Source organism: Hylobates moloch, unplaced genomic scaffold (assembly GCF_009828535.3).
Source record: "Hylobates moloch isolate HMO894 unplaced genomic scaffold, HMol_V3 SCAFFOLD_6, whole genome shotgun sequence".
Classification (NCBI taxonomy): Eukaryota; Metazoa; Chordata; class Mammalia; order Primates; family Hylobatidae; genus Hylobates; species Hylobates moloch.
Genome location: NW_026652281.1, coordinates 51,307,969 through 51,327,112, shown reverse-complemented (window position 1 = coordinate 51,327,112; position 19,144 = coordinate 51,307,969). Strand labels below are relative to the sequence as shown.

General features: G+C 38.3%; 1 protein-coding gene across 6 annotated transcripts in view; it reads left to right on the top strand.

The window, feature by feature from the left end:
- Positions 1-19,144, top strand: part of ERAP2 (endoplasmic reticulum aminopeptidase 2) — a 126,476-nt gene that overhangs the window by 99,395 nt on the left and 7,937 nt on the right. For all 6 annotated transcript variants that reach the window (XM_032156766.2, XM_058440684.1, XM_032156769.2 and 3 more), the window contains 9 exons: positions 16-147; positions 378-509; positions 4,077-4,145; positions 5,444-5,619; positions 8,537-8,616; positions 9,631-9,814; positions 15,187-15,343; positions 15,807-15,991; positions 18,531-18,692. In XM_032156766.2, coding sequence (XP_032012657.1) covers positions 16-147; positions 378-509; positions 4,077-4,145; positions 5,444-5,619; positions 8,537-8,616; positions 9,631-9,814; positions 15,187-15,343; positions 15,807-15,991; positions 18,531-18,692 — 1,277 coding nt within the window. The remainder of the gene's footprint in view (positions 1-15; positions 148-377; positions 510-4,076; positions 4,146-5,443; positions 5,620-8,536; positions 8,617-9,630; positions 9,815-15,186; positions 15,344-15,806; positions 15,992-18,530; positions 18,693-19,144) is intronic.

The window sequence follows — 19,144 nt, the reverse complement described above, 5'->3', positions numbered from 1 at the left end:
TTTCTCCCTGTTTAGGATGACCATTTTTTGAATGTGTGTTTTGAAGTAATTACAAAAGATTCATTGAATTCATCCCGCCCTATCTCCAAACCAGCAGAAACCCCGACTCAAATAGAGGAAATGTTTGATGAAGTTTCCTATAACAAGGTAGTAAATATCACGTGCAGGTGGAAGCTCTGCTTTCAGAAGAAATGTAATAATGACTATACAATCAGCAGTTTAAGTCATTGGTGCCAGTTCCTGCTACTTGTTTCACTTTTTATTTGTTCACTTTTCAGACTTCACATATGTTCCATAAAATTTAAACTTCCTTTAAAAACATGCCATACTACCCTTTTCTTTATCTCTTTTTTCAACTCTTTTGTTTTTTTTTAAAGGGAGCTTGTATTTTGAATATGCTCAAGGATTTTCTGGGTGAGGAGAAATTCCAGAAAGGAATAATTCAGTACTTAAAGAAGTTCAGCTATAGAAACGCTAAGAATGATGATTTGTGGAGCAGTCTGTCAAATGTAAGTCATATGTTGGGTAACGGTAGACTGTTATTTAATCTAGAAAGTAACAGAATAATTGTGAATGTTTATAAATAGCTATATATTGTCAGTCAACCATATTTATTCTGCTTGCTATGTTGTCATGGTCTATAGAAGGCAGCACTTCCCTTTTTCCTCTAACACCACACTAGGATGTCACGCTGGGCTGGCCCCAGGGGCTCACTATTTGACCTTCCTTTGGTTTCTCTTCTACGGCTAATCCTACACTTTTATGTTCCCTTGATCTAAAATCTTTAAAATATTGTAATTTCTACCATATAACACCTAATCTCTGGCAAATTTTAAGGTTGTCAACTCTATTCCCCAATGTGTATATATTTGTTGAGCAAAACTAATCTTCTGTCTTACAAGAAGAAATCTTGCTCAATCTCTGGATCATTGTGCCTATATTTCTGGTGCCTTTACTAGCTGAAATGAAATGCCCTTTCTTCTTTCCAACAATTCAAATGCCACCCAACTTTCAAGATCCAGCTGAGATTTCACCTCCTCCTTACAGACTGTTCCAGCCCTCATTCGTTTGCCTGTCTGCTAAATTCTTAGAAGTGCACTTATAATCTGTTCCACGTAATGGTACCCTCTTTTATTGTTTTTATTAGTTCAATAATAATAATGTGCTTAAGAACAAAAATTGTGTCTATTCTTTTTTTAAATGTGATAGCACCTAGCATATGTTGATCCTATAATAGTGATTAATAAGTAGTTAATGATTGATTAAAGAACTTATGGTCTCTGTCTTTGGGATTCATGTAGATAATAGGAAAGGCAAAGCAGAAAAATTCAGTTAATTCAGATGATTCTAATAATTATTAAAATATTTTAAAATTTCCAACTGCAAAGAAAATAATTTTTTATAGAACCGTTAGACCCAGAGAACTCATACCTGTAATTAGAAGAACCTAAGTCATTGTGGACAGAAGAGATCCTTTCTTTTTTACAAGCACTTGTGTCCCAGGGACAGTAATAATATTGTTTAATATTTATGCAGCAGTTTACAGTTTAAAAAGTAATTTCATGGCCGGGTACAATGGCTCACGCCTGTAATCCCAAGACTTTGGGAGACCGAGGTGGGTAGATCACTTCAAGTCAGGAGTCTGAGACCAGCCTGACCAATTTGTGGAACCCCACCCTACTAGAAATACAAATATTAGCTTGGCATGGTGGTGATTATCTGTAATCCCAGCTATTCAGGAGGCTAAGGCAGGAGAATCGCTTGAACCCAGGAGCTGGAGGTTGCAGTGAGCAGAGATTGCACCACTGCACTCCAGCCTGGGCGACAGAGCGAGACTCTGTCTCAATAATAATAGTAATAACAATAATTAATAATAAATAAAAATCAAAGGTAAAGAATAAAAAGTACTTTCTTTTTTTTTTGAAACGGAGTCTTGCTCTGTCGCCCAGGCTGGAGTGCAGTGGCGCAATCTCGGCTCACTGCAAGCTCCGCCTCCCGGGTTCACGCCATTTTCCTGCCTCAGCCTCTCCGAGTAGCTGGGACTACAGGCGCCCGCCACCACGCCCGGCTAATTTTTTGTATTTTTTTAGTAGAGTTTCACCGTGGTCTCGATCGCCTGACCTCGTGATCCGCCCGCCTCGGCCTCCCAAAGTGCTGGGATTACAAGCGTGAGCCACCGCGCCCGGCCTAAAAAGTACTTTCATGTTCATTATCCCATTTGATATTTTTGTGCCCTTATAAAGCACACTTATGGTCCAACTGATGTGTGATTTTTTGGTTAAAGAAACAAAATCCAACAATCAAAAATTATTTCACAGCTCCAATTTTTTACTTGCATTTCTTGAAAATCCTGAGACATATTGAAATACATAGTTTTTACTTACAAAAATACTTATAGGCCGGGTGCGGTGGCTCATGCCTGTAATCCCAGAACTTTGGGAGGTCTAGGCGGGCAGATGATGGGGTCAGGAGATCGAGACCATACTGGCCAACAGGGTGAAAACCCATCTCTACTAAAATACAAAAAAAAAAAAAAAAAAAAAAAATTAGCCAGGCATGGTGGTGCACCTGTAATCCCAGCTGCTCGGGAGGCTGAGGCAGGAGAATCGCTTGAACCCAGAAGGCAGAAGTTGCAATGAGCTGAGATCACACCATTGGACTCCAGCCTGGTGACAGAGTGAGACTGTCTCAAAACAAAACAAAACAAACAAACAAAAAACACATAAAGATGCTCTTTACTATCCATTTCCACCACCCACTGTCAGTGGTCCAGGCACTCTTTCTCCATGCTTCCGCTTAAGCTTCACAACACCAAGTATTGTGTTGCTTCTCTCTCTCATCCCTTTCCATTTCCCTCTCCCTTGCTATGTGTGTGTGCTTGTATGTATATTTGTAGACATCAGTTTAGCTCCTCTCCAACACAGAAGAATCTATCATTTGGTGTGCATACTGGCAGTAGAGGGTGGGAGTTAAAAAGAAAATTTGGCCAGCAATTACCAGATCATTTTAGGCCAGCAATGTAGATTCCTGTGTTATTTTTTGTCACATCATGCTTATAATCATCTCAAAAGATAAAGTAATCATCATTACTCCATGTTTATAGGTGAGAAAACTGATACTAAGGGACAGATTTGCCCAAAGTCCCCAAGTCAGTGAGAAAATCAGTACTTAAAATTTGTCTTCTGACTCTAAGTCCAATAGTTATTCAATTATATCACAGCTAGTTCCTAGTTATAAGAAAAGTCCCCCATCAATCTTCCCCTAAAGGTCCTAGATTTTGACCACCTCTCTTCTGACACCAAAGGGCCCTGCAGTATTAAAATAATAAATTACTGAAAATATCTTGCCCACCATTGTGTCACATAAAGTCAATTCTAATACATGTCAATAGCAACTTGAGAATGAGAAGAATTATTTGCTGTTATTTTTCATAAGATCATTTAAAGGCATTTGAGAGCCCTTAGCACATATTTCATTTCTTCTCATTTGCAATTGCCCTTAACTACTGGTTATTCAAGGGTGGATTGCCAAGTTGTTACTTTTCTTAATTCTTATTTTATTCCTAGTTAGTTCGAAATATTGTACACTCATCACATGCTGTCGTGATAGCCACTGTAGGAATACCCAGGTAAACAAAGGTGTTTCCCCTACTGTCAAAGAACTTGCAATGTATCAGTGGAGAGTCAATAGTACTAGACAGAGTTGCCCACATGCTAAATAGGGGCACGCATGACATGCATAATGAAATAATAAAATAGGACCTTTCTTAAGGGAAAGAGAAGAATTGGATAGAAAATTCAACAAATTGATTCTTCCTTAGAACGGTTATTGACTTTATTGAACTTTTTAAAGAAAACTTACACATGCGTATATATAACACAAAGAAATAACTTTTGTGGACTTCTATCCCAGGTCACTGCAAACATGCCTCTTTTTCCATTTTCATGTTCATTATCATGTCTGGATGAATTATTTCATATAGCTCTTTTAATAAATGCCTGCATCCATGGCTAATGTGAACGTTCAGCCAAGTAATGATGCCTACATTGCAGTGCTCTTTTGTTCTTGTTTTGTAGAGTTGTTTAGAAAGTGATTTTACATCTGGTGGAGTTTGTCATTCGGATCCCAAGATGACAAGTAACATGGTAAGGATAAAGAGAGTCACAGAGTAGAAGAGATCTGCGGAATAGCCTGACCTGGATTGGGTATGACATACAGAGTAGCCCACCTGTCCCTTTTAAAAGCTGGAGAGAAAGAGAGCCCCCACAATTTTCTCTAAAACAAAACTGAAGGGGAAATGCTTGGGGTATTTAGGGGGACGATGCTGTTGCTACTATATTTTTGTCGTTATAGTTCGGCTTTCCCACAACCCACTGCTAGCTAAAAATATCTCAGTGCAAAATGTTTTTGATTGGTTACTACTGCACTGGCATCCCTTAAGCTCTGAAAAATGCCAAAATAAGTATGCTGTTAGGTTTGGAAATACAGTATATGTTTTTCTTTTTCCTTACCTCTGGGAAGTTATAGAATCACTACAGGAAAGAGAAAAGAAAGTCATCACAGGGGAAAAAAGGAAAATTTTTTATTTAAACAAAGAGTCATGTTAATCCCCTGAATATATATATAACTTTATATTTATTTATTTTAGACAAAGTCTCGCTCTGTTGCCCAGGCTGGAGTGTAGTGGCCCGATCTTGGCTCACTGCAACCTCCACCTCTCTGGTTCAACCAATTCCTCTGCCTCAGCCTCCCAAGTAGCTGGGATTCTAGGCACACACCACCACGCCCGGCTAATTTTTTTGTATTTTTAGTAGAGATGGGGTTTCACCGTGTTGGCCAGACTGACCTTAGGCAATTCGCCCACCTCGGCCTCCCAAAGTGCTGGGATTACAGGTGCTATTCACCGCGCCTGGCCCTAAATTGTGTTTTCTAAAGGAAGGTTCAGCATCATCCAGTGATCAGAAACCCATACTAGCAGTGCAGCAGCCAGAGGTTTTGTTCTCCATTCACTACACCTCTATTGATATAAAATTGTTCTGTTGAAATATTGAAAGCTTCCCTAAAGACAGATATTTCCCTCGTAAACCACCCTCCTGGATTCTACTGTTATTTGAGGGGTTTGTTTGTTTGTTTTATTTTGTTTGTTTTTGAAAGGTGTCAGGAAAGAGACTCCAGTCTCAACCCCCTTTTCACTGGCTTTTCCTGCCATGTACTAACCCTACAAAATCCTGTATATATCCCTCAATTCAAGTAATTTGCAGAGAGCAGCCCTGGGATAGCCATCCCTAATCCAGTTGCCTGGATTGCCCTTCCCTGAGATACCAGCCTGAGTCTTCTGTTCCCCAAGGCTTGTTTCTGGCATCCAAGGAGATGGAAGTTTCTGTCCCTCTGTCTTTGGATTGTCTCCTTTCTCTTGAGTTATCATAGTCACCTGTAATTTCAGCTCGCCTTTCTGGGGGAAAATGCAGACGTCAAAGAGATGATGACTACGTGGACTCTCCAGAAAGGAATCCCCCTGCTGGTGGTTAAACAAGACGGGCGTTCACTCCGACTGCAACAGGAGCGCTTCCTCCAGGGGGTTTTCCAGGAGGACCCTGAATGGAGGGCCCTGCAGGAGAGGTGGTTGCTTTTCTTCTTTAGGTCTAGCTTACCTCATCTCAGTTTCCTTGTTATTTCCTTAGCTTTCTCTCAGCTCCTCTGGCTACTTTGTAGGATGCTAGTTCCATATAGGAATCAAAGGCCTAAAGTAGACTTGATAAGATTTAAAGAGCTTCATATGACCCAGACTTCTTTGTTTAGCAGCACCATTCTTAGTGATTCCATCAGCCTTGAGAACTTCAGTTCTAATGCCAATGGTGGTTAGTTAAACTTATGTTATAATGCACTGACTTCTGGGCCCTAATAAGCTTTGTGACTGGCCTATACCTAGGAAGTATGACAATAATGCTTCTTATCATCAGAGAAAAGATATCCCCTATGTGATAAATTAGATGCTAAGATCTTCTGTTGCCTTTCATTTTTCAGTAATAAACTATAAATATAGTGTCTTAAAACATATGATGTTCTTAGTAATAATAAAAGCAAATCCAATTAAACACACTGTCATCTTGTTCACCAGCCCATCCTGAAAAAAACCTAGTAAAGACTACTGAAATCAAGTAACACACTGTACACATTGCTCTGAACTATTGCTACTAACCATGGGTTCTTGGGCTGTCAGTGCAATAGCAATTGACAAGAGGCCAAAAGAGTTTTCCCAGAGAAGACTTCATTTGAGCTTATGCCCAGACATAAGGGAGGCAGCGAGAGAGAGAGAGAGAGAGAGAGAATTCCTTGACTGACATTTCAAAAAGAGCTGGTAGAGCCTTTTCATTAGGCAAAGGAATAGGTATCAGGGGTAGGGTATGCAGGTTGGACTGGGCAAAGTACGTGAAGGATAAGGTAGGCAGATAAGCATTACCTGGTTGCTACGATTATCTTGAGTAATGGGCTACCTGGTAGCCTGGCCAGAAGCAACAAGGCTGTAAATCAGTTGTTCAGCATTCCTTCCCTAAGTAGGACACTCCATGACCTTAGTTATCTCCTGAGACCAGCTCCTGGAATTAAAAGGAATGGTTCAAACATTAAATTAAGAGGGATGATTCAAACATTATGGCATCAGTGAGGTAGTGGTGTAGGTTTTGTGATCACTGGGGATACAGGAAAGAATGCTGTATTGGGGGTGAGTTGAAGCCAAGCCCCCTTCCTACTCTGTCTCACTATTAGCTCTGTTAATAAGACGAATGACGTTAATTTAAAATGAAATAATCCAAGTGAAACTTTTCTGTTCTTATGATGATAATTTTGTTTTTTAAGAACTTAGCTGTCAATGCTAGAATTTTTCTGGGAATCAGAAACAATTAGAGATCTTTGACATATAAAATTACTGGGGCTTTTTGGGGGGTTTCTTAATCAGTTACAAATTTCCAATCCAGTGGAACCAACTCTTATGCCACTTCTTATGTATGCATCCTTCTATTTTTTCTGTGTGTTGTTCTGAAGTCTGAACTTCAGAGAGCTTACATAAGTTGCAGCTTGGTAAACAAGGCTGAATAATTTAATGTCCGCTTCATTATTGGGAAAGCAGGACTCACAATTTTGTAACTTATCAAAATGTCATGAGAGAATTCAAAACTCGTGGATGACCCACAATAACAAAGATCTGCTACAATAATCTGTATTTTTCCTCCTTCTGGGGCAGTATTTAGACAATTCTTATAAAATGATGGCCTGCTAATTCATGGCTATCCAAACTCATGAAGTGCTACTCTCCCTCTCTCTAGCCCCAGATGTGTTTATTTGGAAAAATCCCTTCTCTTCTGGAGCCGAGATGCACTGACAGATCCCAATCAATTAAGTCTTAGAAATTCATCTATGTGGAGTTTTTATTTAATCTTTTTTTTATTTTATTTTTTTTATTTTTATTGGGACAAAGTCTCACTCTATTGCCCAAGCTGGAGTGTGGCGCAATCTTGGCTCACTACAACCTCGGCCTCCTGGGTTGAAGCAGTTCTCCTGCTTCAGCTTCCCAAGTAGCCAGGAATACAGAGGCATGCATGCACCACCACGCTTGGCTAATTTTTTTTGTATTTTTTTTTTTTTTGGTAGAGATGGGGTTTCACCATGTTGCTCAGGCTGGTCTCAAACTCCTGACCTCAAGTGATCCTCCTGCCTCAGCCTCCCAAAGTGCTGGGATTATAGTCGTGAGCCACCGTGCCTGGCCTTTTTTACCTTTTTGTGTAAAGATCTCAGTTACTCTTCTGTCTGTTTTACACCTGTTGGTGTTATCAAGCACATGATTTTACATGTGCAGGATTACTATAGCTAACATGGCTTGATTTAATAGAGGAAATGAATTCTAGAGGCTGCTAGAAAGTTAATCAGAAAAAGATAGCCAATTTCTCCTGTTTACTACAGCAGGGCCATTGAAAAGTAACTGAGACCTTTTCCTCTAATCCATTCTGCTTTTCTGCTGTCTGCACTTAGCTCTTCTACAGATCCTGGGCTGTAGTATTGTTGACTGTTTATTTGCAGTCATTCAGCAGTTGGGAGGTTGGATGTGAGTAGTACTGTTGAACAAAAGGATAAGTAGAAAATCATACTGGAGTAAGTTCTTTACCTCTTACAGCTTCGGTTTAGTTATTTGAATCAGCATCAGGCTGGCAGTTTTTGAAAATATGAAAGGAATATTGGATTTTCTTTCCCATACAAACAGCAGAATTTGTTACGGTATGAGATTAGGACAGCAAATGACACAAGTATTTGTGGCAGAGTTCAGCTAGGTAGATATGGCTGCTCCTTTATAATTATCATGGAATAATTTTTTGCATACTTAAGGATATGCTAGTCTTAGCCTATAAAATTTATAGGACCACTTGTGGGTGGTCTGAAGGATGATGGGTACTTAGGTGCCTTTTACAGTCTGCCCGAGTCTGACAATGTGAAAAATCACAGCAGCATTCTTTTGGTCTGTAACTATCTTTACTCTCTGTCATAGGTACCTGTGGCATATCCCATTGACCTACTCCACAAGTTCCTCTAATGTGATCCACAGACACATTCTAAACTCAAAGACAGGTAATGAACTAATTAGCCAAACAGGTATTTCAATGTTGAAATTAAACATGTGTTGAGGTATTTGAAGGAACAATACAATAAGTAAATCTAATAATAAAAGATTTATACTTGAGGGAAGTTGTCATCCATATGTTACTAAAATAACCCTTTTAGTAAGAAAATCTGGATTTTTCATTCAGTGGGAAGTTCTCTTGTGCTTTTATCATTTATAGATAGATTATTTACATCAAGAAATAACATAAATCTATCTTATGTCTTATAAAACCCACTAATCTATTTTTACACGTTATAGATGAGGCAAAAAATGTTCAGTGGAAAAAAGCATATACTTTAAAATTGATTGCTTCTGGATTCAAGTCCTCACTCTCTCACTTCTTAGATGTGTGACCTTAAGAAAATTTACAAACTCATCCTGAGCTTCAATTTTTTTCATCTTATGTGGAATAAGGACTAAACCTCAAAGAGTTGTTGAGAGAATATTATAATGTAATTTTACCCTCTAGTATAATATATGCCATATTAAAAATACACAGTATAATTTTAATTTTCTTCTAAACACTTTAATAAAATTTGAGTTTTCCATCACAAAGTCATGCTTAACCTGGAGTCCTTCTTTTCCTAAAATGAACAAATGGATCACCTATTTACACATACATATTTCAATGACCAGTGACTAAACCTTCAGACAAGGACATCATCAAATTAAGCCAAATTCCCATCATGCTAGCCATCTGGCTCACTGGGCCCTTGCATGTCTCTTAGACCTGCATAGACAATTTTTTAGAACAAATTCAGCAGTCTTATTCCTATGAATTAACTTATTTATTAATTTAATAATACCATCTTTCCAAAAGAAATCATCCAGTGAACTATGAAAATGAATATCATTATGACTCTCCCCAAACTTCATCTTCCCATTGATTTATAAGTAATTTGATTAAAGCTAACAGTTGTGGAGATGTTCCGAATAAGTATGTTGATAATAAAATGCCTATGCCAATTTTTTCCTCTTAGATACTCTGGATTTACCTGAAAAGACCAGTTGGGTGAAATTTAATGTGGACTCAAATGGTTACTACATCGTTCACTATGAGGGTCATGGATGGGACCAACTCATTACACAGCTGAATCAGAACCACACGCTTCTCAGACCTAAGGACAGAGTAGGTCTGATTCATGATGTGTTTCAGCTAGTTGGGTAAGGCAACATTTCCTCTGACTTCATGGGAAATAACTGATTTGTAACCAGATATGCTAGACTTCAATATCGAATGTTCAGCATTGGTCATTCCTTTGATATGCATTTGAATGGAATTCAAACAGTGACCACTAGGCCAAAGGCTACCCACTAATAACGTATTTTGACCCACACAGTGTTTATAATTGTAATCCAATATTTTAAAATGTAGAGAACTTTACCTAAAAATCCTGACCTCTGGAATCTCTTAAAAGTGATATTTGGCAACTGTGGGTCTTTATCCTGTGGGCCACAGGATAGCTATAAAGGAGAGTGCAGTGGGCCAAACTCTCTTTAGGCCAGGCCTACTTTCTCCCAAGCACCAAAGTCCCAAATGGCCTGTTTCATTCACTTAGTATGGACTCTCTAAGTATTTGAGCTTTTGACCCCACATTTAAAATGTATTTATGATATTAGCTGCTACACCAAATACCGGTGTAATCTCTTAAGGAAAAGTACAAATATAGTCTTAACCTTTATAATTTAAATGGGTTATTATGAAATCTATTCATTACTTACACTGGAGAAATTAATAGGAAGTTTGTAGGGAAATGAAGTAATAATTGGCTGTTTGCATTTATTCCTCTCTAGACTTTCCTGGAAGGACAAAGTGTTTTCTTTCATTTTCTATGTATCATGAACAGAATAAAGTGTAGAATGAATCAGGTCACAAGATCACCAATGGCTGGAGGGAATTGAGGAGCAGGAAGTATACTGTGTATTGTAAGCTTTCCCTATTCTGAGAATTACTGTGATGCACTCACTTTACTCAATGTGACATATAATTTTCTTTCAGAAGCTTGTTTAGGTCAAATTGAGTGAAAGTGACCAGCAGGACATCTCTGAGACAAAGTTTCTCGGTACACTAAAATCCTCTAGTTACAAAGAAAAGAGAAAGTGAGGCTTAATCCTCAGTCCCATGAGTCTCAGGAACATCTTGGAGGCATAGCTCATTGGAGGCCAAAATTAGGAAAAACACCATCCTACATATGAGTGAATGCATGAAAGGTGAGCTAAGAAGCAGGCTATTGCTAGTTGAAGGAGGTTTGCCTGCTCAAAGGAGAAGCTCTGAGCAGACTGAAGAGAAGATAGATTAACAATGCAAGACTTGGAAAAAATGGAGAATATTGACAATTCAGCAAATTAATCTTTTAGGTAGTTGTGAAGTCTTTTTTGCTGTTTCTAGCCTATCCGCTTATGACTGTCTAAATTTAGCAGGAGGAAATTTGCAGTTATTGATGCATTGGTGGAAAATCAATCATCTTTTCTTCACTAAGTAGACAGATTAATGAAGTTAAGAATATAAATTTTATATGAAAATGGAAGATTTCAAGTATTACCCCTTCACTTACTAATTTTTTGAGCTTGGACAAGTTTTTTTTTTTTTTTTTTAACCTTTTAAAGCCTAAATTTTCCAGTCTTTAAAACTTTATTACTAATAATATCCGACATACAGGATTTGGAGGATTGCATAGGTAATGAAGATAAAGCAGTAAATGCAGTACTTACTCAATAAATGTCAGCTGTTAACATTACTAGTATTATCTAATACAAATTATTTGAAATGTCATGAGATGAATAGGAAGAGGAGATGACAACATAGAAAAGTACATTTCAAATAATGTGGAGTTGGGAAAAAGGCAGAATGTAAGTTTGTGTATTATCATGTTTGTTTGTAACTACATATGAAAAAAATAAGTGAGAAAGGGAAACAAAAACTGGAAGGAATTATTTCAAAATGCTATTGGTGAGTGTGTAGGGTATTGAAATTATGAGTCTTTTCTAATTTCTGGTTGTTTTGGAATTATGAGTCTAATTTCCAGTTGTTCTGAAATTTGTTTATATTTACTTATATTACTTTTATAACCAAAGTAATTGTATAAGAAAACAATTAAAGCTCTCATAATAGATAAAAATAAAGAAAATATTTTTACTTGCTGTTCTTTCTGAATACTATAAACCACTTTCCCCCCTGCTTTATGAAACTTCCATTTAAGAACTAAAGGAGGCCCAGCACCGTGGCTCATGCCTGTAACCCTACCATTTTGGGAGGTTGAAGCGGGCAGATCACTTGAAGCCAGGAGTTTGAGACCAGCCTGGGCAACATAGTGAAACCCCGTCTCTACTAAAAATAAAAAAATTAGCCCAGCGTGGTGGTGTACACCTGTAATCCCAGCTCCTTGGGTGGCTGAGGCACATGAATCGCTTGAACCCGGAAGATCATGCCACTGAACTCCAGCCTGGGTGACCGAATGATACTCTGTCTCAAAAAACAAACAAAAAAGAATTAAAGGAACCAATAGTGATCATATTTAGTTTGGAGACAGAATTTTTTTTCTTTTTAATTTTTTTTTTTTTTTTTTTGTAGAGACAGGGTCTCCCTATGTTGTCCAGGCTGATATTGAATTCCTGGCCTCAAGCACTTCTCCTGCTCGGCCTCGCAAATTGCTGAGTTTACAGGCATGAGCCACCACACCCAGCGTAAATCAATCTTTACAAGAGGTGATACTATTTAGTTCTTTAGTGGACAAGACATTGTCATCCAAGGGCTGCCTCCAGAGCCATTCTCCTAACCACGACACAACACTGTCTTTTTTTTTTTCTTCCTCCCCCTCCTCCTCCTCCTCTTCCTCTTCCTCTTCTTCTTCTTCGAGAGCTTTGCTCTGTTACTCAGGCTGCAGTGCAGTGGTGTGATCATGGCTCACTGCAGCCTCAATTTCCTGGGCTCAAGTGATCCTCCCACCTCAGCCTCTTGAGTAGCTGGGACTACAGGCACACACCACCACGCCCAACCAATTTTTAAATTTTTTGGCAGAGATGGCATCTGCCTATGTTGCCCAGGCTGGTCTCAAACTTCTGGGCTCAAGCAATTCTCCTGCCTCGGCTTCCCCAATTGCTGGGATTACAGGTGTGAGCCACTGCATCCAGCATAGAGAGAGAATTTGATGCAAGAAGTGATATTTATTTTAGTTAGGTTTTCATACGTTTCAAATGTAATTTAAAGACATGGGTCTTGGGTAAGTTGAGTGGAATTGAAATGACAACTTCAATTTGCCTATAGAAAAAGCTATACTTGTTTCTTTTAGTCCCACACCTTAAAAAGAAACCCCCAGACTGGGCACAGTGGCTCACGCCTGTAATCCCAGCACTTCGTGAGGCCGAGGTGGGTGGATCACCTGAGGTCAGAAGTTCAAGACCAGCCTGGCCAACATGTGGAAACCCCGTCTCTGCTAAAATTACAAAAATTAGCCAGGCATAGTGGTGGGTGCCTATAATCCCAGCTACTTGGGAGGCTGAGGCAGGAGAATTGCTTGAACCTGGGAGGCAGAGGTTGCAGTGAGCCGTGATCGTGCCATTGCACTCCAGTCTGGGCAACAAGAGTGAAACTCCATCTCAAAAACAAAACAGAACAAAAAACTCAAATTGGTGCTTCAAGAATATGATGTTATTTCTCAAAGGTACAATCTAGCTGAAATCATATACAAGGAAGTAGGTGTAGATTTTTACCGTTGAGCTAAGGTTTATGTTTATATATGTTTTATTCTTTAAGCTAAACAAACATTCAGATAACATTCTATGCATTTCTTGAAGCATAGGGTGAGTAATGAGGACTTAGATTTTTTAATTAAAAAATTTAGTAACTATATAAAAAGAAAAGGAGTCCCTTATGAATAAATATTAAAATTAAAAGAAATAGGCAACTATAAAATTAAATATTTTTAATAATGGCATTGATTTTAGTAAGAAATCAATTAGGCTGGGCTGAAAAGAAAAACTGGCTTAATGTAAAGTAGTTTTAATATGTCAAATATTCTTCTTAATATTGTGGCCCTGGAATATCGTTTCCGCCTATTGCTGATGCTAAAGTATCAACCGTGCCAGGTATTGTGCTGCTCACACAGGTGGGAAGGAGTAGTAGCATTTTGTGGATTTTTGTTTTTGTTTTTGTTTTTTTTTTAATATGGCAGACTAGCCAGGCCAGGTGGCTCATGCCTGTAATCCTAGCACTTTGGGAGGCCGAGGTGGGTGGATCACCTGAGGTCAGGAGTTCAAGACCAGCCTGGCCAACATGGTGAAACCCCATCTCTACTAATAATACAAAAAATTAGCTGGGCATGGTGGCACATGGCTGTAATCCCAGCTACTCAGGAGGCTGAGGCAGGAGAATTGCTTGAATCCGGGAGGCAAAGGTTGCAGTGAGCTGAGATTATGCCGTTGCACTCCAGCCTGGGTGACAAAAGCAAAACTCTGTCTCAAAAAAAAAAAAAAAAAAAAAAAAATTGGCAGACCACAGAATCATGGAGTATATGGTCCAGCCTTCTGTCTTCAGGTGAAATTTTTGAAAAAAAATTTCCATAAGTCTGTTTTAAAGCAGCAAGTCATCATGATTGAGAAGATTAAAGGGACGACAAAAGTTGGTTCTTTTTCATTTCCTTCTGGTCTCTGTTCCCTCTTTTTAGACAGGAATTTAAAAAATGTATAAGCCCAGAAGAGGTAGAGCATTACGTTAATGATAAGCTCAGGAGAGACATCCTTTGTTCTGGAATCAGTTTCCACATCACATGATTGTGTTAGTCTGGGAGTTGGGTGTTCACAAGAATGGCTTATGTGTGCACACATAGCCTCCCAGAAACACACGTGAGAAGCACTTTCCAATAGTGAGGTTAGAATGGTTTGTTTCCTCTACAGAAGATGCCCCAGCATTTTGGTACTTAGAATAATAAACCTGTTGTTTATTCTTCTCACTAACAGAAAACGTAGAGAAGGCATGTAACTTTAGAATCTAAAAAGATGAAAATACTCGTTTTGTCCTATTCACAATGATTACCGCCTCTCTGGTAGGATTAAGGACAAACATCAAAGAAAAACAAGACATGGCACCTGTCCTCAAAGTTCCCAATGTACTTGGAGAAACAAGTCAAACCCACACATGAAGCAATTAGAGAATGAAATCATGTGTAAAAAGTTTGATATTATTTGGTACTAAATGTTAATATTGGCTAATATTTATTTCATTTATTAACCTTTTGCTAGGTGGTAGATATTATTCTAAATGTCTTTTAAAATATTAGCTCATTAATCCTCACAACAAGCCTATGAGGAAGATAATATTATTATCCCCATTGTATAAAGAAGGCAATAGGTCCAGAGAGGTTCGGTAATTTGTCCAAGATTACCCAGCTAGTCAGTGGCAGAGCTAAGATTTAAACTGAATGGTCCAGCTATAATGACCTACTTCTGTTATTGTTCTCTATTTCATATTTGTTTTAATGTTAAAAATATTAAAAACTACAAGATATGCACAAACCACTGACATTTGTTTTATACCTCAGTGCAGGGAGACTGACCCTAGACAAAGCTCTTGACATGACTCACTACCTCCAACATGAAACAAGCATCCCCGCACTTCTCAAAGGTCTGAGTTACTTGGAATTGTTTTACCACATGATGGACAGAAGGAACATTTCAGATATCTCTGAAAACCTCAAGGTTTGTGTTGCTTTTCAAAAATGTATTAAGTAAATACACGGTGTCTGGAGTATCAGTGAGGCTCAGTTTGTTTTGTATGAAGTCCTTGAGGTTAAATCTGGAGCAGCTCGGGGGACTGACTGATAGCATGTAATGGTCAATGACCCTCGTTCTTTACCATTGCCAATCCTACGAGCTAGATACCAGGATCACGTGCAAAGCATCTCTACTAAAGGTGATTTTATTTTATATCCATTGATATTCCCCTTTCAGATAGGAAATTAAACCATGTCTAAATGCAAAAACTGTTTCCTAAGCATGGTGGGTAGGAGCCAGAAAAAGATAAAGAGAAATACAAAGATACACTGTTTGGGGAAAGATTGGGAAAGATGCAGAAAGTTTAGAGTTGAGCCCTTTAGATGGGCAAGAGCTGTGTTAAGGACTAAATTTAGCCTCTCTGTTAACCATCTCATATTTTCTGCAGCATTACCTTCTTCAGTATTTTAAGCCAGTGATTGACAGGCAAAGCTGGAGTGACGAGGGCTCAGTCTGGGACAGGATGCTCCGCTCGACTCTGTTGAAGCTGGCCTGTGACCTGAACTATGCTCCTTGCATCCAGAAAGCCGCTGAACTCTTCTCTCGGTGGATGGAATCCAGTGGAAAATTAAAGTAGATCTAGACTTCTGTCCTACTCTTTGTTCTTTTCTCTTTGATGTAAAGTCTTTGATCAAGCAAGACATTAGATCTAAAACCTTTTAGTGAAGATAGAGAAAAAAAAACATGCTGGGAATTACAAACCCTGTTTCATGCTCTCACATTGTAAGTGCTATGTATGGAGACTAGTACAATGGTGTCCATTATTCCTGTGCTGGCTGGGTGCAGTGGCCCACGCCTATAATCCCAGTACTTTGGGAGGCCAAGGAGGGTGAATCACTGAGGTCAGGAATTCAAGACCAGCCTGGCCAACATAGTGAAGCCCTGTCTGTACTAAAAATGCAAAAATTAGCCAAATGTGGTGGTGCACGCTTGTAATCCCAGCTACTTGGGAGGCTGAGGTGGGAGAATTGCTTGAACCTGGGAAGCAGAGGTTGCCGTGAGCCAAGATCACTTCACTGCACTGCAGTCTGGGCAACAGAGAAAGGCCCTGTCTCAAAAAAAAAAAAAAAAAAATTTTCCTGTGCCAAATTGTTATAAGATGGTATCATAACTTCTCTCACTCTAGCTAAATCTCAGTGAGATTTTTGAAATCCTTTCTTGAATTCTTGTTTTTAAAAAAATAATTCAAGTTTTCTTCTTTATGGACTTTTTTTCCTTGTTGGGATTCAAGCCTGAAATCATTTTAGAAAAAAAAAAAACTTAAACAACTTTTAAATCTATTATTCTCTTCTTTTTGTTTCTGTTTGAATGGGTTGTATGAGTGAAGCTAAAATGTAAACACCCTGCTGCCCTATACAAAATAGCATACTATTATTTCATCTTTATGCTAGTTAGAAGAAAGATAATCTTAACCTGCAGTAACCCACCTACAGTAGATATAAGTGTTCAATATGTTGAATATACCTATGAAAATATTCTAGGTAAACTTATTTATGCTCATAATCAAAAATATGTAATTAAATATTGTTGGTTTTTTCTAAACTCCAAGACTGCTAGTATGAATTTTAATGAAGAATTTCTTTACATAGATTAATTGATTACTTCATTCATTTGTGGATTTGAAATGTAACTAGTTGCACATTTCCTTTATGCCAGCCAGGTATTGCTGTAGGAGCTAAGGATAAAGTGGTGAACAAAACAACCAAGTGGCCTACCTTCAAGAAGCTTACAATGTGTTTGTTACCAATTGTTATAAATTTGTTCAGCAAAATACACTAAAGTGAAAACAATATGTATTATAATTTAATTATTTGATCTTTATTATATTATTCAAATGCCACTTGGGGTATTTAAGTACATATAGTATAGAGGAATTAGCCAAAGCATTAGAATCATAGGTTTAAATCCCATCTGCAAAATGGCAAATTATGTCATCTTGTGCAAGTTACTTAACTTTTTGAGATGTATTTCTGCTTTAAAAAAATCAGGATAATAACTATCTCAGAGGGTAGCTTTTGACAGTTAAATAAGATGTATGGAGACTAGTACAATCTCTACCATAAGGTCACTTCGTGACAAATGCAAATTTCTGGCTCCCTCCTCAATGCTCTGTGTTGTGTTTTTTCTGAGACATCAATAACGGTTCTTGTTGATCCATTGACATTTGTGACTAAAAAGTCATATGCCCATTTAGAATAAAAACTGGTTAATATCCTCAAGATAATAAAAATCAAAATAGTGGTGTCTTTTGTAGAAGGACAGAAAATCATGTCACTGCATCATATCAGTTTTAAAAAATTATAAAATAACTAGACACTAATGAATTGTACTAAATTAAGACTCTCTAAGTCAGATGACTCCCAGACAGGCCTCAGAAAATGCTCTCAACTAGGCCAAGTGCAGTGGCTCATGCCTGTGAGGCCAAGAGGTAGGAAGATCACTTGAGCCCAGGAATTGGAGACCAGGCTTGTCAACATAGTGAGAGCCCGCCTCTACAAAAAAATTTAAAAATTAGCCAGGCCTGGTGCTGTGTGCCTGTAATCTCAACTCCTCAGGAGGCTGAGGCAGGAGGATTGTGCAGGAGACTGAGGCTACAGTGAGCCATGATCATACCACTGCACTCCAACCTGAACAACACAGTAAGACCTTGTCTCAAAAAAAAAAAAAAAAAAAAAAAAGAAAGAAAAGAAAAGAAGAAAATGCCCTCAACTTGGTGACAAAAAAGCATTAAGTAATCATCTTTTAAAAAAATCTTATAGCACCAATAGTGGTTACTAAATGATAGAATTTATGTAAACCAGTAGTTTTGTATTTCAGAAAGCTTTTATATTTGTTGATTACATCAACTTTCTATTTTCACCTCAGAGTAGGTTAAAATTTTACGCTTATTTTCTTGCTAACATTTTATCATCCGTAGGAGATAAAACACAAATGATTTTCAGAGTAAAAGCACATAAAATATTTTTATAAGAGCTTGGCAGAGAAAAAGATTTAATACATTGAGTACTGAAAGCAATTCAGAGATTATTCTGTTATGGGACTTAAAATTGTCATAAGAAAAACATTTTTCTTTCATAAAACTTTTTCTTCATTTTTATGCTTGATATTACAGTATACCAACAGATGTTTTAAAGATCGTGTATTCTGTGGGTGCTCAGACAACTGCAGGATGGAATTACCTTTTAGAGCAATATGAACTGTCAATGTCAAGTGCTGAACAAAACAAAATTCTGTATGCTTTGTCAACGAGCAAGCATCAGGAAAAGTTACTGAAGTAAGTTCAATAATTTAACTGCCGGGCGCGGTGGCTCACGCTTGTAATCCCAGCACTTTGGGAGGCCGAGGCGGGCGGATCACGAGGTCAGGAGATCGAGACCACGGTGAAACCCCGTCTCTACTAAAAAATACAAAAAATTAGCCGGGCGTGGTGGCGGGCGCCTGTAGTCCCAGCTACTCGGAGAGGCTGAGGCAGGAGAATGGCGTGAACCCGGGAGGCGGAGCTTGCAGTGAGCCGAGATCGCGCCACTGCACTCCAGCCTGGGTGACAGAGCGAGACTCCGTCTCAAAAAATAATAATAATAATAATAATAATAATAATTTAACTAAATTGTTATAAGTAAACTGACACAAATTCAGTGAAGTCACTAAAACTTCAGCCACCAGTTTTAAAGGCATAAGATAATTGAATCAGAATGTGTATGGCTTTAACTTTACTTTCAGAAAAGA